This window comes from Chiloscyllium plagiosum, chromosome 39 (assembly GCF_004010195.1).
Source record: "Chiloscyllium plagiosum isolate BGI_BamShark_2017 chromosome 39, ASM401019v2, whole genome shotgun sequence".
NCBI lineage: Eukaryota > Metazoa > Chordata > Chondrichthyes > Orectolobiformes > Hemiscylliidae > Chiloscyllium > Chiloscyllium plagiosum.
The window spans coordinates 407,141-429,276 of record NC_057748.1 but is presented as its reverse complement, the minus strand read 5'-3'; the positions used below and the strand labels follow the sequence as shown (position 1 = coordinate 429,276).

The 22,136-nt window shown below is 41.5% G+C and overlaps 1 protein-coding gene across 1 annotated transcript in view; it reads left to right on the top strand.

The window, feature by feature from the left end:
• bcat2 (branched chain amino-acid transaminase 2, mitochondrial) overlaps positions 1–20,789 on the top strand; it is a 56,708-nt gene extending 35,919 nt beyond the window's left edge. The window contains exons 7-11 of the mRNA XM_043679394.1: positions 3,592–3,734; positions 4,153–4,238; positions 6,753–6,893; positions 15,308–15,382; positions 16,524–20,789. Of these exons, the coding sequence (XP_043535329.1) occupies positions 3,592–3,734; positions 4,153–4,238; positions 6,753–6,893; positions 15,308–15,382; positions 16,524–16,565 (487 nt within the window). The 3' untranslated portion in view covers positions 16,566–20,789. The remainder of the gene's footprint in view (positions 1–3,591; positions 3,735–4,152; positions 4,239–6,752; positions 6,894–15,307; positions 15,383–16,523) is intronic.
• Positions 20,790–22,136: the final 1,347 nt, after the last annotated feature.

Here is a 22,136-nt window from a genome sequence, read left to right as displayed (position 1 = left end):
ACAAAACCATGTTGACATCAAGCCTTGAGATTTTCTAAACTCCTCACTTTGTCCTCCTCAATGAAAGATTCTGGCATTTTCCGTATGTCAGATGTGAAGCTAACTGGCCTGTAGTTTCCTACTTTTTTTTTTGAGTAAAAAAGTGGCACTCTCTAGTTTCCAACCTGACAAAACTTTTCCAGAAGCTAGGGAAATTTGAAAATTGAAACCAATGCATTTACTATCTCATCAGCTGCTTCTCTTAAAACTCTAGGATGAGGCCCATTGTGACCAGAATACAAGAACAGAGATGTACTGCTAAGGCTGTATAAGGCTGTAGTCAGACCGCATCTAGAATATTGTGAGCAGTTCTGGGCCCAGTATCGAAGGAAGGATGTGCTGGCATTGGATGGGGTCCAGAGGAGATTTACAAAAATGATCCCAGGGATGAAGACTGGTTGACGTGTGGTTGAGGACTCTGGGTCTGTACTGGTTGGAGTTTACAAGCATGAGAGAGGATGACATTAAAACTTCGAGGCACGGCTAGAGTGTATTTGGAGAAGATGTTTCCACCAGTCGGAGAGACTAAGACTGAGGACACGGCCTCAGAGTGAAGGGACAACCTTTTAGAATGAGATGAGGAGGAACTTCTTCAGCCAGAGGGTTGTGAATCAGTAGAGCCCATTGCTGCAGAAGACTGTGAAGGCCAAGTCATTTTATTTAAACCCGATGTAGATAGGATCTTGATTATTAAGGGGATCAAGGATTATGGGAAGAATGTACGAGAATGGATTTAAGAAAGATATCAACCACGATCAAACAGCGGAACAGACTCGATGGGCCAAATGGCCTGCTCCTATTTGTGACGTGGGAACTTGTCAGCTTTCAGTTCACATACTTTTATCAGTTTTCTTCTTCTGACGAATGTTTTAAATTCTTCCCTCCCTTTTAGTTCCTGATTCACAATTATTTCTAGGATATTATTTGTATGCTCTACAATAAAGAGACAGAAAATATATGTTCAATTCATTTATCATTTCCTTGTTTTCCATTATTATTCCCCAGACATGTTTTCTAGTACACTAACGCTGTACTTACTCTTTTGCTTCATTGGCCATGGATTTTCTCATGGAATCTTTCTTTCTCACTGGAAAGTATCTTCCCTGAGTCTTCTGAAAAATTTCCTGCAATGTGTGCACTTCATCTCTGGGGATCTACGCCATAACCTAATTTCTCAATTCACTTCAGTCAGCTCTGACTTCATGCCCTTGAAATTGCTCTTACTTAAGTTTAAAACACTAGTCTTCAATCCAGTGTTCTCTTCCTCAAACTGAATGTGATATTCATCCATATATGACCCAGCTCCCTTCCCTTTCACTGTGAAATCATTAATCCTAACTCATTTCACATTACTAGATTCAGTATAGCCTACTCCCTGGTTGACTGTAGAATGAAAGTGTCCCAAAAACACTCAATTAGCTACCTGTGCCAATGTGATTTGTCTAATTTATATGAAGATTTAAAACACCCATGATTTTTTAATACTTTTCTTACAAGCCCCTACTATTTTTTTCCTGTATATGTCAATCTACAATACTATTACTGTTACCATCCCAACATGCACCTTCTGCATTGTATTGCTAATTTCTACCCAAATTGATTCTTCATCTAGATGACCCAAACTAAGATTATCTCTCTCTCTCTCTCTCTATTATGCAATATCATCTTTATTTAACAGAGATTCCCCTCCACTTTTCATAGCTCCAATCCTTAAATATGTACCTTGAACATTCACATCTCCATATTTGTTATCTAATAGTCTTGTCTCTCTAATGGCTATTGATCATACATATTTATTTCTATTTCTATAGTCAATTTGTATTTCTACATCTGTATTAGGAACAGAAATAGGTGTATAGCCCATTAAGCCCGCTTCACCATTTAATAAGATCATGGCAGATCTGTTTTAAACAGTATCTCTCGGTTTTGGACTCACCCACAAGAGAAAACATCTTCTCCACAGCCACCTTTTCAAGACCATTCAGAATCTTGTACACTTCATTCAAATCACACCTCACTTTTTTAAACTCCAATGTATTTATATCCTCCCTTACAGAGACCAGAACTACACATATATTCAAGATAGGGTGGAGAACTGGGTCTGGGTGGGATGCTGTTTAGTGGGTTAGTGCAGACTCAATGGGTCGAACAGCCTGTCTCCGTACTTTACGGATTCTATGATTCTGTGCACTTAGGGATAGCCTCCTTAGTTCTGATGTTTTATTAATTTTGTAACCTCCAGCTTATCTGCTGGTGCACTGTTAAATTTACACTCTTTATCCCTTTTTGCCACACTTTGATCATTTCATTCTCTTATTGCTACCTTGCCTTATTTTCTCCATATAATTTACCATGTCTGCCCAAACCTGATCCTATGGCCATTTAAAGCTCTTTCTATATCCTCGTTATATAACTTGCCAAAACACTGGTTCCGGCATAGTTCAGAAGAAATCAATCACAATTTCGCAGTGATATAGTTCTTATATTCCCCAGTACTGGTGCTGGTGTCCCATACATCAAAATCTATTCCTTCAGCATCAATCTTAACATTAGCGCAATTCGGAGAAAGTTTGTAAAGTTAATTTCTGGAATGAAAAGGATCTGTCAGTTTGTACCTACGCTCACTGGAGTTTAGAAAACGAGAGTTAATCTTCTAAAAATATATAAGATGCTGAGGAGCTCAATAGGATAAATGCTAAGATGCTAATGTCTTGGTCCCAATTTTAAAAACAAGAAGTTCTAGAACTTTTTGAATGCATTCTTGATTGACACACAGACATTGCTATCAAGGCTGGCATTTATTTCCTGCCCCTATTTACACTTGGACCTGCCAGAATTGAACTTGCTGTAATTGATCTCCGAAGTGGCCTAGAGAGCCAATTAAAAGTCAGCCTCCTTACTGAAGTCATTTGGAAGTGCGACTGGGTGAGAACAGCAGATTTCCTTCCTTAAAGAACATTAGTGAACCAGATGGGTTTTTACAGCAATTGACAATGGCTACATGGTCATTAGACAAGCTTTTAATTCCTAATTCAAAAGGGTTATAGTTTCAAAATAAAGAGTTTCCTATTTAAAATGACAATGAATAGGAGTTTCTTCTTTCAGAGACGTTTTACCCTTTAGAATTGAGTCCCCAGAGGGCAGTGGAAGTTGACCCATTGAATATATTTCAGGTTGAGTCAGACAGACTGTGAAATACAAAAGAGCCAAAGTTCATAAGGGCGTAGACAGGAAAATGGACTGAAGGGCACAGTCAGATCAGCCAAGATGTTATTGAATGGTAGAGCAGGTTTGAGGGGCTGAATGGTTCACTTCTCTGATTTCTTTGTTCAGGAGTAAATAGTTAACCTTAATGGTTAAGGTGATTAAATTATTATTATTCTGATTTTGAAGACTGCTATTTGTTGAGTGATATTTCAGTGCAGATGTAACAACCAAATCCATTCCCAGTCTCAGCATCTTGCATTTTATGTTCTTAACATTTTGAAATATTTCCTCACTTGAAGGTGTGAACATCTGACAAAAATTTCTTCTCATTTTCTTGCTGCCTAGAAATTATGGTCCAACGATATATGTTCAGAATGAGGCCCAGAAACAAGGCTGTCAGCAAGTTCTGTGGCTTTACGGAGACAAGCATGAGCTCACAGAAGTGGGAACTATGAACATCTTCATTTATTGGAAGAATGAGCAAGGCGGTAGGTGACATGGTAATTCCAGCTCCTCACTCACCGTGCTGGTACTGACATGTTAAAATGCGTTATGATTCCCGATTTCTATTAACAGTAAAACTGCATGATTTACATTTTCACACTTCTGAAAGCCCAAGCTTGACATCATCCAATGTTAGTTTGTGATTCTGTCCATCTTTTTGTGTTATTATCAGCTGTCCTACTCAATGGCTCTTGACTTTTAATCTGTGTTTCTCAATAATAACCAACAGATTGCAAATTTTAAGTGTTGTGTTAGCCCATGAAAGCTCCCTAGTTTTAAACACACAGTAAAATTATGGTCAGTGAGATCTCTTTAGCTATCAGTCACACTTGTTCAGTGATTTTTTTGGGCAGTAAATTTAATTTTCTAGTTTGTTAAAGGATTCTACATTTCTCTCCTCAGAGGTAGAGTTGCTCACTCCTCCACTGGATGGTACAATCCTCCCAGGAGTCACAAGGCAGAGTTTGTTGGACCTGGCTCGTCAGTGGGTAAGTTGGTTTTCTGGGAACTGGTCTTTATTCGATATTCTCTTCTATGAATATGAAATACTTTACCAGTAGCCACTGTCCTTCATAACTGAGCCACAGGCTTATGTTCTGGGGTCATCGGTTTAAATCCCATGTCAGAGCTGATGGATTTTATATTCCGTTTATAAATCTGGAATTGAAGCTCGTCTTGGTAGTGGCAATCATAAAACTATCATAATTTGCTTGTTAAATCCCATCTGGTTCAAAATATTCTGCTCTTACCTAGTCTAATCTACATGTGACTCCAGACTGACATCAATATGGTTGAATCTTAAATGTCCTCAAATTGACCCAGCAAGCTGCTCAGTTCAAAGCGATGAGTGTCAAATACTGGTCTTGCCAACGACATCAACATCCGATAGCAGATTATTTGTTTTAAAAGTATATCCGTTTGCAAATAGCATGAGATCCTATTGCTGATTTTGGTTTATTGCTCTCTTAATTTAGATTGCTTCCTGTCTTTCTGAATGTGTGACAGGCTGCTGAGAAATGGCATTAGGCAGCAGAGTGCCCACATGTTCCCAGCCAACTTCAAAATGTCAATGGGACGGGTGTGCAGTGTTTGGAACCAACTGGACCTTGTTGACTATGAGGTTCTTGATTGAGCTTGTTAACCTGGGCCTATCAGGAAGCCCTGGCTGACCAATATTATCAGGGGATCACCCCAGCCCGGACGGAATTTCACATTGGCCCCAAGGTCCCGTACTTCCCGCGGGAGCCTGTGCCCCACAACCTGAGCCGCCCTCCGAAATTTTAATTTTGTTTCGTTTAAGGAGGTGAAAAGAAGGGCCCTGTAGAGACTGCTGCTGCACACCATCCACCTCTTCTCCCTCATCCACCGTCCGGACACGCCTTGGCGTGCCCATTTGCCACCGGGCGGTGGGGATCCCCAGTGGAGGGCTCTCTACGCGGGAGTCCTCCCCCTTTCTCTCGGGGATCTGGGGTGGAGGGTGCTGCACGCAGCAGTCCCCTGCAACCGCAGATTACGGTGGTTCACGTTACGTTAGAGCCCGGGTGTCCTTGGAGAAGGAGCACGCGGTGTCGACCAACACCCTGGAGTTGTTCAGGGAGAGGTGGGCGCCGCAGGGAGTGGAGTGCATCATTTCTCCCTCCAACTCTATTTTGATTTAGTCCCTACCCTCCCCTTCACTGTTTTGATCACACAGCACTGCCCTCTGATGTGAATGGCAGTGTTTGTCACTGGCCACCCGGGTGTTTTCCTATCTTCCTGATGGTGGAAATTGAATAAAGATTCGTGCACTGTGTCATTCACTGTGTCTCACACCTGCACACACACACCATGGGTGCTGGGGAAAAAATAAGCACTACCGCACTTAGGTGGTAGTGTGGGGGTTAAAAAAAAAAAATTATCGGGGATCACCCCTGCCTGGACAGAATTTCACACTGGCTTCAAGGTCCCGTACCTCCCACGGGAGCATGTGCCCAACAACCTGAGCTGCCTCTGGAATCTGGGTTGTATGTCTTTCAGGGAGAGGAAATGGCAATTCCCGTACAGAGTGCTGCTGCACACCGTCCACCTCTTCTCCCTCATCCACCAGATCTGGTGCGTTTCTCCAGTACTTTGTTTTATATTATATAACAGAGTTCTTTTCTCCTTTTGAAAGGCAAACTGAAAAATAACATTTGAGACCTATGGTCTAGTTTATTTTACATGAGCTATGAGAATGAAGAGTAAGCAGTCGCGAAGAAAATTGACAATTTAAAAAATGGTAATAATTAACTCTCCAGATCAACATTATTGGACTAAGCAACACTGACTTGTAAACCACGTTCCTCTGAATCTTCAGTGTTTGAAATTAACAGTTGCTGCACATTTCCCTGTTGGTGAGAGGAATCCAAAACCCTCAGTTTCAGTCGCTCCCTCTGCTCCTGCCAATGAGCAGCAAATAATCATTTTTGGGACAGAGCTTAAACTAAGGAGGCTTCACTTTTCTAATTCAAGATACAAATTTGTACTTTTTTTTATTTGGGGATGTTGCTGACAAGTTCATTAGCTGCCTATCCCCAGCTGACCTGACAGAATAGTGATGGGTCTTTTCCAGGAATTACAGTTATGTTATGTAACACGGAGAAAGTGAGGACTGCAGATGCTGGAGATCAGAGCTGAAAATGTGTTGCTGGAAAAGCGCAGCAGGTCAGGCAGCATCCAAGGAGCAGGAGATTCGATCTTTCGGGCACGAGCCCTTCTTCAGGGATGAGGAAAGTGTGCGCACTTGGCACACTTTCCTCATTCCTGAAGAAGGGCTCATGCCCGAAACGCCGATTCTCCTGCTCCTTGGATGCTGCCTGACCTGCTGAACTTTTCCAGCAACACATTTTCAGCTGTTATGTAACACGGTCATGTTATGTGGAAAACTGCAAGGTGTTCACATTGAGGAACATGCATTTAGGTTAAAAGAAGTCAAGAACTAGCTTGTGGTTCCAGCTTCATTAAGCTCTTGTCTTTATTTCCAGGGGGAGTTTAAAGTTTTGGAACGAGGGATAACAATGGCTGAACTGATCAAAGGGCTGCAGGAGAATCGAGTGGCCGAGGTTTTCGGTGCTGGTACAGCCTGTGTTGTCTGTCCAGTGAATCGAATCTTGTACCGCGGTCAGGTGGGTCCTCTTCGAATCATAGAATCAGACAAAATGAAAATACAATAAAATGATCAGGAAGTAGAACTCTAGAAGGCATTTCATGGAGCAACAAACACACCTGTCACATAAGAACATAAGAAATAGGAGCAGGAGTTAGGAATAGGCCATCTGTCTGCTCGGGTGTCCTCTGCCATTCAATAAGATCAGTGCTGATTTTTTTGTGCATTCAGCTCCACGTACCCACCCGTTCACCATAACTATTACTTACTTTCCTGTTCAAAAATCTATCTACCTTTTCCTTAAAAGCATTTAATGAGGTAGCCTCAACTGTTTCCCTGGGCAGGGAATTCCACAGATTCGCAACCCTCTGGGTGAAGATCTTCCTTCCCAGCTCAGTTCTAAATCTGCTCTCCCTTATTTTGAGGCTGTGCCCCCTAGTTTTAGTTTTGCCTGCCTGTGGGAACAACCTGCTTCTATTATTACTTTCATTATTTTATTTATTTCTATAAGATTCATTCTTCTAAATTCCAATGGATATAATCCCAGTCTCCTCATAAACCAACTCCAGAAGCAACCTGGTGAACCTCCTTTAGTGCCAATATATCTTTCTCAAGTGAGGAGACCAAAACTACATACATTACTCCAGGAGTGGCCTTACCAGCACCCTATGCAGCTGCAGCGTAACCTCCCTGTTTTTAAACTCCATCCCTCCAGCAATGAAGGACAAAATTCCATTTGCCGCCTTTATTACCTGCAAGCCAACTTTTTGTGAATGATGCACAAGGACACCAAGGTCCCTCTGCACAGCAGCATGCTGCAATTTTTCACCATTTAAATAATAGTCCATTTTGCTGTTATCCTGACCAAAATGCGTGACCTCACATTTACTAACATTGTACTCCATCTGCCAGGCCCTTGCCCACTCACTTAAACTGTTTGTATCCCTCTGCAGATTTTCAGTGTCCTCTGCAGACTTTGAGACACCACACTTGGTCCCTGACTCCAAATTATCGATGGAAATTATAAACAATTGCAATCCCAACACTGATCCTTGAGGTACACCATTAGTGCCAACCAGAAAAGTATCCCCATTTATCCCCACTTTTTCCTTTCTATTAGTTAACCGATCTTCTATCCATGCTAATACATTATCCATAACGCTGTGTGCCTTTATCTTATGTAGCAGCCTTTTTTGCGCCACCTTGTTGAATGCCTTCTGGAAATCCAGATGCACCCACATCCATCATTTCCCCATTGTCTACCATGCTCGTAATGTTCTCAAAGAATTCCAGTAAATTAGCTAAACATGACTTGTCTTTCATGAACCCATGCTGCGTCTGTCTGATAAGACAGTTTCTATCCAGATGTCTCACTGTTTCTTGATAGATACAAGCAATTTCCCCACTACAGAAATTAAATTAATAGGCCTACAATTACCTGCCTTTTGTCTATCTCCTTTTTTAAACAGTGGCGTCACACTTGCTCTTTTCCAATCTGCTGGAACTGTTCCAGATTCCAGCAAGTTTTGGGAAATTAGCATGAGTGTATTTGCTATTTCTCTGCACCATCCCTTTTAGTATCCTGGGATGCATTCCATCAGGGCCAGGAAACTTGTCTGCCTTTAGCCCCATTAGCTTGCCCAACACTATCTGTTTAGTAATAATGATCATTTCTTGGTCCTCAACTGCGATAGTCTCCTTGTCATCAATTATTGCCGTGTTATTTGTGTCATTCACTGTGAAGTCCCATACAAAGTACCTGTCAACGCTTTGGCCATTTCCTCATTTCACATCATTAAACCCCCCCCTTCTTGTGCTCTATGGGACCAGTGTTTACCTTAACCAGTCTTTTTAATTTAATATATTTGGAGAAACGTTTGCTGTCTGATTTTATATTCTGAGCTAGTTTACTCTCATAATCTATCTTACCTTTTATAGATTTTTTGAGGCTTTCTTTTGACCTTTAATGATTTCCCAATCCCCTAGTTTCCCAGTAATCTTTGCCACTTTATATGCATTAGCTTTCATTTTGATACCCTCCTTTATTTCTTTAGTTATCCATGGCCGATTATCCCTTTTCCGACAGTCCTTCCTTTTCACTGGTATATAGTTTTGCTGAGCACTGTGAAAAATCACTTTGCCAGTTCTCTACTGTTCCTCAAGTGTCCCGCCCAATCTACTTTAGCCAACTCCTCCCTCATCCCATTGTAGTTTCCTTTGTTAAAGCACAAGACACTGGTATTAGATTTTACCTTCTCACCCTCCATCTGTATTTTAAATTCAAACCCATACTGTGGTCGCTCCTTCCAAGAGGATCCCTAACTATGAGGACATTAAGTATTCCGGTCTCATTACACAGGACCAGATCTAAGAAAGCTTGTTTCCTCGTCAATTCCATTTCATACTGTTCAAGAAAACTACTGTGGATTCTTTCTATGAATGCCTCATCAAGGCTACATTGACCAACTTGGTTTGACCAATCAGTGTGTAGATTAAAATCCCCATGATAATTGCAGTACCATTTTTACATGCATCAGTAATTACTTTGTTTATTGCCAGCCCCGTGATGTTGTCATTTGATGGCCTACTGACCACACCTATCAGTGACTTTTCCCCCATACTATTTCTTGTTTCCACCCACATAAATTCAACTCTTTTCTCTGTGAAATCTAAATCATGTCTTCAAAGTTTGTGAGAAGATGTCTTACCACCACCCTCAAATATCAGAGCTATGCCACCTCCCTTTCCATCATGTCTGTCCTTCCGAATATTCTGATACCTGGATATTGAACTCCGAGTCATGATCATCCTGCAACTATGACTCTGCCTTGGCCACTAAATCATACCCATTCATGATGATTTGTGCCGTCAACTCATTTACCTTGTTTCGAATGCTGCGAGCATTCAGGTAAAGTGTTCTTTTGCTAGATTTATACCTTCTTTTGAATCCTGATACTTTCACCAGAAGAATCTTTGATTTTAGATATTCTCTCTTCTCTCACGACCCGGTTTCCCACTTACCTTAGTGCTACACTGCTCAGTTGCATCCTGCTTTTTATTTACCATCTTGATTCTCTTTATCCTCAAGCCCTCACCACTCCGGCTAACTCAGAGCCTCTCCTTAGGTTCCCATTTCCCTGCCAAACGAGTTTAAAGTCACAAGAATATTGGACTGGTCACTGTTTGGGTGAAGACTGGAAGGAAGCTCATGTTTAACTAAGCCACTAGAATTCTATGAAGATATTACGAGCACAGAGGAAAACAGGCACCCAGTAGACGTGGTGTATCTAGATTTCCAAAAGGCATTTGACAAGGTGCCACACCAAAGGCTGCCGCATAAGATAAAGATGCAGGGCATTATGGGTAATATATTAGCATGGATAGAGGATCGGTTAACAGGAAGCAAAGAGTGGGGATAAATTAGTGCTTTTCTGGTTGGCGATTAGTGGCTAATGCCTGAGGGATCAATGTTGGGACCACAATTATTCCCAATTTACATAGATGATTTGGAGTTGGGGACCACGTGTAGTGTGTCAAAGTTTATGGTTGACACTAAGATGAGGGTAGCGCAAAGTGTGCAGTGGACTGTGAAATTTTGCAAAGGGACATGGATAACTTAAGTGAGTGGGCAAAGTTCTGGCAGATGGAGTACAATGTTAATAGAGTCATAGAGCCATAGAGATGTACAGCATGGAAACAGACTCTTCGGTCCAACCTGTCCATGCCGACCAGATATCCCAATCCAATCTAATCCCACCTGCCAGCACCCGACCCATATCCTCCAAACCCTTCCTATTCATGTATCCATCCAAATCCCTCTTAAATGTTGCAATTGTACCAGCCTCCACCACATCCTCTGGCAGCTCATTCCATACACGTACCACCCTCTGCGTGAAAATGTTGCCCCTTAGGTCTCTTTTATATCTTTTCCCTAAACCTATGCCCTCTAGTTCTGGACTCCCCAATCCCAGGGAAAAGACTTTGTCTATCCTATCCATGCCCCTCATAATTTTGTAAACCTCTATAAGGTCACCCCTCAGCCTCCGACGCTCCAGGGAAAATGGCCCCAGCTTGTCCAGTCTCTCCCTGTAGCTCAAATCCTCCAACCCTGGCAAAATCCTTGTAAATCTTTCCTGAACCCTTTCAAGTTTCACAACATCTTTCTGATAGGAAAGAGACCAGAATTGCACGCAATATTCCAACAGTGGCCTAACCAATGTCCTGTATAGCCACGACATGACCTCTCAACTCCTGTACTCAATACTCTGACCAATAAAGGAAAGCATACCAAATGCCTTTTTCACTATCCTATCTACCTGCGTCGCCACTTTCAAGCAGCTATGAACCTGCAGTCCAAGGTCTCTTTGTTCAGCAATAAATGCGAAATCATCAATTTCAGGAGGAATAACATTAAAAAGGACTATTACTTGAACGGTAAAAAGATGCAGCATGCTGCTCTGCAGAGGGACCCGGGTGTCTTGTGCATGAATCACAGAAGGTTGGTCTACAGGTACAAGTAGTAATTTGGAAGGCAGATGGAATATTATCCTTCATTGCTAAAGGGATTGAGTTTAAAAGCAGGGAGGTTATGTTGCAGCTGTACAAGGTGCTGGTAAGGCCACACCTAGAATACTGCATGCAGTTTTGGTCTCCTTAATTGAGAAAGGAATAGATATGATAGACGTAGAGTGGATGTTTCCACTGGTGGTGAAACTAGGACAAGAGGGCATAGCCTCAAAATTAGGGGGAGCAGATTTAGGATGGAATTGAGGAGAAACCTTTCACCTAGAAGGTTGTGAATCTGTGGAATTCCCTGCCCAGTGAAGTAGCTGAGGTTCCTCAGTAAATGTGTGTAAAGCTAAGATAGATAATTTTTTGAACAGTAAAGGAATTAAGGGTTATGGTGAGAGAATGAGTGAGTGGAGCTGAGAGCACAAAATGATCAGCCATGACCTTATTGAATGGGAGAGTGGGTTTGAAGGACCAGATGGCCTCCTCCTGCTCCTAGTGCTTATGTTCTTATGACCATCTCTCTTGAACAAGTCCCACTTTCCACTGAAACGTTCCCAATTATTCAGTCATCTAAAGCCCTCCCTTCTACACCACTCCCTCATCACATACTAAACTGTCTAATCTGCCAGTTCCTGGCCTCACTAACATGTGGCACAGGTAGTAATGCGGAGATTGCTATCTTTGAGGACCTGGCTTTCAATCTGACTCTGAACTCCCTAAATTTAGCCTTTAGGACCTCATCTCTCTCCTTACCTATGTTGTTGGTACCAATGTGTACCATGGCCATTGGCTTGTACCCTCCACCCACCCACCAAAAGCACTGCACCTATTTAGTCACCTGCAGGCCCTTTGCACAAGGGAGGGACCCACCGTCCTGTTGTCACTCAAGTGGCTGCAGAAGTGCATTTCTGTTCTTCTAATGATTGAGTCTCCTATTCCTACAGTTCTAACCACCTTTTTTCTCCAGTCTGTGCAGCTGACTGACCCGTGGTACTGTGGGCTTTGCTTTGGCTGGATTTACCTGAGGCATTATCACTGTCGCCAGAACTCAGCAGAGAGTACCGGTTGGCTGTTGGGATGGCCTTAGGGGACTCTTACCCAACCTACCTCACCTTGTGCTTGTGTGTGATTGTCACCCATTATCCTCTGCACCTTCAACTCTGTGGGGTGACTACCACCTTAAATGCACTAACTCTCATTCTCCCGGATGCTCCTTGGTGCTTCCAGACTTTGCTGAAGCTCTTTAATCCGTTGCTCGATTTGGAGGTACTGATGGTATCTCCTGCATGTGTTGCTCGCCGATGTAATCAGCAAATAAGAACTCCCAAACATTATGGTGGAGCATGCCGCTTGAAAGAGCTGGCCTGCTATCCCTTTAATTAACCCAAAAATAAGCCACTAAACAAAAACTAAATCAAATTTTCACTAACGCACACACTAACAGATAACCAGTAAGTACAGTAATTCCAACAGGTTATTTGATTACTGTAAGAAAATTAAAGGGTTATACTCACCCCTCAAACAGCCAATCACTTACGGTGTGTCACTCTGGGATCCTGTGCACCTTCTCACCAGAAGCTGTTTAGCCCTTTGCCCGTTCCTGAATCTCCACCCTCCGACTGCTCCCAGCTCCAAAGAACAGCTAACTAAGATCATACATGATTCTAATTCAAATCTGACCATTGTTTCAGGGATTCCAGAAACCAAATAATCGATATTGGCCCAAACAATATCCCAACCAGCAACAGTTCAACTCAAGAGATTTGCAGCAACAGCTTGACTTTGTTTTAATACTTCGTTAATCAGGGTGATAACTCCCAGCATGCTTCTTCCACAGGAACTGCTGGTTGCCATAGTGCACTTACGTCATCAATTAGGAAACCATTCACTCTGCTCCCTCCCCACCCCTAACATTTCCATCCAGCCTCGTCTACAGTGTGTAAAGGCTAATATCATTGTAACATCATCTCAAGTTTTATGGGGATTCAGAAACCCTCCTTTTTTTCAAGTTTCTCCCTCCTCTGCTGAATGCACCTGACTCCTCACTAAAGCTGTCTTCCATTTTTGCTTGTATCCCTTAAAATAACATTTGAGAGCAATGGCCTGGTTTATTTTACAAGAACTGTGGGAGTGAAGAATACGCAGTTTCAAAGAAAATTGACTATTTTAAAAATGGTAATAATTAACTCTCCAGGTCAGCATCATTGGCCAAAGTAACACTGACTCATAAACAGAGTTCCTCTGGATCGTCCGTATTAGAAATTAACAGCTGCTGCACATGTGACAATAAATTCAATTCAATTCAATTCAATTCAACTCAACATGTACAGAGACACAGTGAAAAGCTTTGTCTTGAGAGCAATACAGGCAGATCACAGAGTTAAATAGCATAGATAGGAAATAATATGTAAACAGCAGCAAAAACAAAACACAGATACGTACAAATGTTTAGAGTTTGTGAGTCCATTCAGTATTCTAACAACAGTGGGGTAGAAACTGTTACAAAACCGGCTGGTGCTTGTGTTCAGGTTTCTGTACCTTCTGCCCGATGGTAGAGGTTGTAGAAAAACATTGCCAGGGTGGAATGGATCTTTGAGAATGCTGGCAGCCTTTCCTTGACAGTGGGCCTGGTAGATGGATTCTATAGATGGGAGGTTGGCCTTTGTGATTGTCTGGGCTGAGTTCTCCACTCTCTGTACCCGTCTCCAATCTTGAATGGTACAGTTGCCATACCAGGTAGTGATACATCCAGTCAGAATGCTCTCGATGGCGCACCTATAAAAGTTGGCAAGGGTATTCACCATCATGCCAAATTTCCTCAGCTGCCTGAGGAAGAAGAGACGTTGTTGGGCCTTTGTAACCAGTGCATCCACATGAACAGTCCAAGAAAGCTTGTTGTGGATGACCACTCTCAGGAGCTTGACACTCTCCATTCGTTCCACCTCGGTGCTGTTAATGTGTAGTGGGGGGGGGTGGCGGCATGAGTAACATCCCGCTGGAAGTCAATAATAAGTTCCCTGTTTCCTTGTTGTCAAGCGGAATCCTGCCGATAAGGAGCAAGTAATCATTTTTGGGATATAACTTAAATTAAGGAGGCTTCACTTTTCCAATCCAAGTTGCAAATTGGTACTCTTTAACAATTGAAAATGTTGCTGACAAGTTCATCAGTTGGCCATCTCCAGGTGACCTGACAAAAAAGTTTTTAAGCATCTTATCCAAAAGACCAATATTCCATGTGAGCCAAGTGTTTTCACAATGCTGATTTGTAAATGGTCGTATAACCAACAACAATACAGATTCTCTGTCAGCCTGAAATATAAACACACAGTTGCCAAGAGGATCATTGTATAATGTTCCCCTAACAGTTCACTGAGGCTAACTATCAGCAGCATGGAGCTGGCCTGGCTGAAGTCAGATATTCAATAGAGACCAGGTTCAGCCTTGGGTTCTTTGAATCTTTGCAGTTCAGTTTGACACTCTGCATTTGTTTTGTTCATTGAGCCAGGTTTAGAGTTCTGATATGGGTGGGTGGGCCTGGGAGGTGAAGTGTAGAGGCTGAGAAGGGCTGAGGCATGTGGAGGAGGACAGGGTGGAAGTAGGAAAGGGGTACAGGATGAACTGGGATAGAGAAGGGGACATGGAATGTGACAGGAAGGGGGTGTTACCGGCGCTTTCTGATCCAACATGATCTAATTAAAAGGTAGAATTGAGGGCCCCCATGTTGTAATCCTGTCCCTAGTGCATGTGACTGTGTAACCAGGACATTAGCATGTGATATTTCAAACAGAACCAGAAAACTAACAACGTGCTAGAGGTAAAAGATTTACATAACAGAACAAGTTAAAAACATGATTTTTTTTATTTGAAAGCATGTTAATGCTGGACTGCTGGAGGTAAAACTCTTTTTTTGCTCTCTTTCAGAACTACCACATTCCCACCATGGAGAATGGCCCAGAAATAGCGAAACGGTTCCTGAAAGAGCTAACAGATATTCAGGTAGATGTTAAGCCTGTTGAAGTTCAATTAAACTAAACTTTGTGTCTGTTTGACTCTGCATTTGAGTGCTGCATTTTTCAAAGCTGTCCTTTAAACTAGTGAAAATGATCAGGACATGTTTTTGCTTTGAAGTAATGTTCCATTCTCTATGCTCAAAAATATTTGCTTCAGCCCAGTGATCAGCAACTTTCACTTGTACTGCCACTACCTGCAAGGTGATCTACAGGGAGTAATATGGTACTATAAATAAAAGGCTTTTTAAAAATGTTCTTGGGATAGAGGGGTCACTGGTAAGGCTGGTATTTATTTTCCATCCCCTGAACTTTCTAACAGTTTGATACCACTAAATCCCACTGAGTCAGATCCTGGTCCAATCAGGGGCATTAAAGAGTAACCCATACTAGTATGAATTGAGATGGGGCAACAGGCTTCCTTCAAGGACAGGAGGGAATCAGTTTTGTTTTTTACAAAAACCCTGTAACTTCATGTTTCTAAGATACATTTTGGCTAAAGCATCTTGGGAATTGTGGATGGAATATAATCCCAACTTTATCATTTCCTTTAAAGGGATAAAAGCCTCCTTCCTCTTCTTAAATTCTAACATTCAGAGCCTGATGAGCAGTTCAGGATCACATTTCTAGGTGATCCCTGCAATATTCTTTGGATGCTTCCTAATTTAAAAATAGACAAAACAGGCTGATGGGTGGGTGTGGGTTTGAAAGGAGAAAGATTTGTTCTGGAATCTTGGAATGGTTTATAAGGAGACAGTCAACACAGGGTGTTGGTAGGTTGGAGCATAGAGTGAAAGAGAGTAATCACTGAAACCTAGTGTGGGAGGTATAGGGACATCCCTGACACAGGGGGTCCCAGTCTGATTACCCCCTTTTCGTACGAGGGATCCTCAGGCAAGTTATAGTACTTCAGCTGTTGCCCTGATAATCTGGTCCGTGTACATCAAGAGAACATTAGGTGTAGCATTCACCCCCTCTTTGAAAGATGAGAGAGATGTCAATCACTGTGATCTTTTATGTGTATCTGGTGTGTGTTTCTATGCTATCAGCCTTATGACTGAGATGAATTATGGGGAGAGACAAATGCTGATACAGTCCCTGATAAAGATATAATTGTATTTTAATTGCAGTATGGCCGAACCCCAAGCAACTGGACACGCCTGGTGATCTAAGCGCTGGAAATCTGTTTCCCATCCTGCAGGGAGCTGAGCCAGATGCCATCTGTGCTGCTTTGAGATGGGATACATGATATCCTTTCTGATAATTTATGTTGCTTCAACAAAATATCTGAAACTTACTAATCTAGTTCAATAATAGATCTAGTCAGAATTTAGATTTGATGGTACTGTCTTTTTTAGATTAATTAGTCTAACTAACTAAATAATAGTAACTGTTTACCAACTATGCTACTGCTTTTTATGGGACTTTGGAATTTAAATTCTACTTGATGTCAGTGAATGCCAAAGTGCTTAGCATTACTGACCCTGGTGCAATGTCAAACTCTCCACTGCAGATGTCCAAAGAGATCACTTGTGCAGGAAGAAGTGAGTGATATTTCAGCCACGATACTATTGAATGGCAGAATAGGCTTGAGAGGCCCAACAGCCTGCTCTGTTCCTATATCTTATAGTCTGTCTTATGTTTGCCCTGTTCTTTCTTCGCTCCTGTCTGTCAGCTACAATAGTCATCAATTAAAACTGGAAATGCACATCCATTAATGTCTGGACCAGGAATGTCAGTTTAACAGATTGAATCTACTCTATCAGACTTAATCTTGGAATGCGATGGAAACACAGCCTTTTCTTTTCAGATACAGAGTAGTCTGCCGTGCAGTTTCTGTATTTTTGGAACCAAATTCAGTTTCTCATTTTCATCCCTTGAGGCTATAACAGCTGCAAGATTTTGTCTTGAGGTTTCTGCTGGGGTTAGGTGCTGAAAGTTGCTCAAAACCACTAGCTATTGGCTGCTAAGTCTGCTGCACTGGGTATGACAATCTGAATTCGGCCTCTTACAGTCTTTTCACAATAGGCACATCTTTGCCAGTAGATCATCCTGACAAACTGAGGTTTCTATCAGCATGTTCTCTCTGTTTGCATTTAGTATGGTTGCTTGCATGGTGCTAAGTTGATGGTGATTGAACTGACCAGTGTGGAACAAGACATAGTAAAACTTACTTGCACAATGTAAACAATGCAGTATCCTACAATGGCTTCTTAAATTTATGACTTTCAGTATTGCTGTGTTTTTTTTTTACCAAGTTAGTAATATATTTGTAATTCTCTGACTGTGTCTTACTAGAATGTGAAGGTTCACAGAAGTAAATGGTCAATACCATCTTGTATTTTTTTTCTTATTTTTGATTTCTTTTCCCTCTGAAAACTCTCCGTCCAGTATACAGTGCCTGGCTTCCACTCTGTGGCTGTTTGAATAGTTAGTTATGGAGGGGAAGGAACAAAATTGACCAGCCTTGGGAACAAACTTGAGTTCTGATCAAAGGCCATCAATCAGAAAGGTTAACTCTGTTCCTCTTCAAAGATGATGCCTTACCTGTTTTTGTTTCAGCATCCAGTAGTATCTTGCTTTTGTGGTTGACAACCAACCTGCCATTATGTACCACAGTGCAATGACTGAGCTCAGTTCTAAAGTGTAACTCTAACAAGAAAACAACCATTTGCAAGCACTTAACTAGTCAGTCAGCACCTGTACAAGACAAACAGAGGAATGATGAGGGTGGAGATCGTTCAACATGAAGAATCCGCCCATAAATTGATGACCTGACTTTTAACAATTATGAACATTTTCAATGTTCCCGGTGAATTTATTGATATTAGTGGTAGGTGTGAATTAGTGGTACCCACCTAACACTCTATCAGCTATTAGTTCAATAAGATGATGCAGTAAGCTTTTCCCATAAAACTCTGTAATATTTAAACTCAGTTAGGTTTAGCATCTGGGATCACTCTGTCTCACCTTTTCCTCTGCTTTTAACTTTTCTAGCATGTTTGGTTTGAAGGTTCACAAGGTCTCTGACCTATGTAGGCATAGTTGCAAAATGGTGGATTTAACAAATGACAATATTTATATTCTGTAATGTAACTTCTGTAATGTGTTTGTGGCCATGTGAAAATCTGAATATCCCAGTGTGACCATATGTGTACCCAAACTTCATGGCATGACAGTGCATTTGTTCTCATTTATTAGCCTGTCTGTGAGTCCACAAGCAGCTCGAGAATGGGTACACATACATGTGCCTTCCTGCATCCATATCTCAATGTATCCACTTGTTAATCCACATGCATATCCACATATTTGTATATCTTCAACCACATGGAATGGCAGTGTCTCTGTGTAATATTTATTTAAAAGGTACATTTAATTAGGATGGTAAACCACTGATCATGTCACCCAGCATATTCATTTTAAATCGTCATGTTGAAACTGAGGCTTCAGTTTTAGTCAACTGTGCTAAAAGAGGCAAACGTTAGTGATGAGAATGTTGATGTTGCTGAGTTCAACAGGAAAAGTTTCCCCACAGATTGATGACCTGACTTTTGAGTGACTTTGACACTGTCTTAGCTGGGTTAAGTAGACCGTTTGGAATTTTATTTTTTTTATGGGATGTGGGTTTTTATTAGGCAAAAACAATGATCTGCAGATGCAGATTCCTGATGAAGGGCTTCTGCCCGAAACGTCGATTTTACTGCTCCTCGGATGCTGCCTGAACTGCCGTGCTCTTCCAGCACCACTAATCCAGATGTGGGTTTTTATTGTCCATTTCAAGAGTTACATGCAAAGCAGACCAGGTAAAGGTGGTAGATTTCCTTCCCTAAAGAACATTAGTGGGATGGCTTTTATAAGAATGATTATATGGTCAACTGTCGGGATTGCATTTTATCTTAGGTTTTTAATGAATTCCAATTTCACCATCTCTATTGTGATATTTGAATCAGTGTCCCCACAGCATTGACCTGAGGTTCCGGATTACTTGCCCAGAGATATTACCACTAAGTCACCCCATGAAAATGTTATTCTAATATCTGCCTGGTGAATTCGAAAGTAACTGGTCCAAATATGCCATTAACCAGCTTTTAAAACCCAGCTATTAACCAAGCTGTTCAGTCTTCAACAGAATCTAACAATATCTTTAAGGAGACTGTAGTTCTTGACACTTTATTTCACTTTAGGCCCTCCCAATCTTCAGGCATTGTCATCATCACTTTTAAAAAGTTTTGGATAAAGATAAAACTTATTCAGTATTAGCTTCTGACTCAATGTTTCAAATCTTCAGTAAATTTCTTTGTGCATCCCTCAATTCAGTCACTAGATGGAGTAAGGTGTTTTCTACAATGCTAAATGGTGAGCACAGAGTGGTATAAGGAAGAAGAGAGAGCAGAAGTTACAGAACCATGGTTAGCCAGTACCTTCTGGTTAACCGAATACAGAGAAGGGCAAATAACATTTGAGAGGTTAGTGTGAGCTTTGGACCCAGTAACCTAAAAGTAGCTATTGGCAGGCAAAGTCAAACTAACAGCACATGCTTCCTGCCCATTATACTCTGCTGAAGAAGGAGAAATTCCAGTCAGGTCCTACGGCTTTTCCAAGGTCTGCACCTCACATTCTCCCATTTAATTATAATTCAGGTGAACAGATGTACCACACACCAAAACTCCCAAGTGATTTTAATCATCTTGTACATTCTTTAAGCCTTAGGGCTAACAAAGATATAAATTGAAACACAAAAATTACTGTCCATACCAGGTTGGTCCAAAGCATCAGCATGCAAGCAATGCAGTTCTGGGGGTGATAGTGGGTAACCAATGAACCATATGCTGAACTGACATTTCCTGGTTGTTGTTTGCTGCATTTTCCAATTTTACTTCAAGAATTATGGGCTTGCATCAGAGTAGACATGAATGGTCAGAGAGAAAAGATGTTGCAAAACAAAGCAGCATTGCAGAAGGTGATGTACAGCTGTAGTCAGAGATGACCTCAGTGCAGGTGCTGGATGTGAGTCAGAGACTTCACTACTTCACAGTTTCAGGAATACAAAGGTTGCCATCTCCAAAACTCTGTTCACTTTGAAAGCTTGATTAGACATCCAGATATTCCGATATTCCTAAAATTCATCTTGTGGTGTGCTAGTTTTACACAGGTTGTCATGTTTTCTTTTTGTTAGTGTGCCTGGCAGTTGACATGTGAATCATCAAGTCTATTTATTTGTCACTTTGTGTGTGTGTCGGTGAGTGTATTTGTATTTCTGCTTGCAGTGCTATCTTTGATTACCATGTACTGCTTACTAATCTGTTCTTATTTCATTGTAAAATCCCTCATGCTCATTTGTGCTGTTTGCACAACATATTGCCTTGATAATTCTGAAATAAGACCATAAAACTGAATTGTGTTGTCTGGTTTTATACTATAATGATGTTTACAATACATGAGCATCTTATCTGTACCTAGGTGCAGTCATACACCTGCAGTTAGTCAATTTTATTATCAAAGGAGGTTTCTTGTGGTGGTGTCCTGAGTTCTGGACCAGGAAGGGGAAAATGATGCTGGAAATCAGAAACAAAAAATTGCTGGAAAAACTCAGCAGATCTGACAGCATCTATGGAGAAAAAGCAGAGTTAATGTTTTGGGTCCAGTGACCTTTCTTCAGACTGGAGGGTCATTGGATAGAAACATTAACTCTGATTTCTCTCCACAGATTCTGCCAGACCACCTGAGCTTTTCCAGAAATTTCTGTTTTGTTTCTGGATCCAGAGAACTGGGTTCAGGTCCCACCTGCTCCAGAGATGTGTCATTAAGATCTCTCAACAGGTTGATTAGAATGTTTTTAAAAAGCCAAATCTTGGTCACTTTGCCTGCTCAGCTACACTGCATGTTTAGCATGCATCAAGAACAAAATCCTCAACAATGGAATGGATGCATTTTATATGAAAGAAAATTTGATGTAAATTTCTAATGATTAGGGTTAGGGAGTGAACTTCATCAATTCAAAATGCCAGACAACTCAACTGGAGATGAAGGGGAATGTTTAAGAAGATCACAGTTCCCTAAATTTATAAGATTGTAAAGATTGGTTCAGTTGGAAGACTGTGGAGATGTTTGGATGTTGTAGAAAAAGGTTGCGAGAAGGGCACTATGGTCTCTTCGAAAAAACATTTTGCAGAGACAATTCAGCTTAGTATAGAGCCAAAGCCTTATAGACAATAATTGTGGTGTGGAACTGAGTGGAATAGAAATAGGAATTCTCTTACCTATTGTTTACTCTGCCTTGAAAAGTAGCCAGGCAGAGCAGAGTGTACTTGGGGCATCTAGGTTGGGAACAGATGCTCTCAGGGAAATGCATGACAGAAATGTGAAGATTGTTTAGGAAGCACTTGCTGATAGTGCTGGACAGGTTTGTCCCACTGAAGCAAGGAAGGGATGGTAGGTTGAAAGAACCTTGGGTGACAAGGATGTGGAACGTCTGGTCAAGGGGAAGAAGGAAGCTTACTTAAGGTTGAGGAGGCAATGATCAGACAGGGCTTTAGAGGGTTACAAGGTAGCCAGGAATGAACTGAAGAATGGAGCTTGGAGAGCTAAAAGAAGGCATGAAAAAGCTTTAGCAGATAGGATTAAGTAAAATCCTAAGGCATTCTACACTTATATGAGGAACAAGAGGATGGCCAGAGTGAGGATAGCACCAATCAGGGACAGTGGAGGGAACTTGTGCCTGGAGTCAGAGGAGTTGGGGGAGG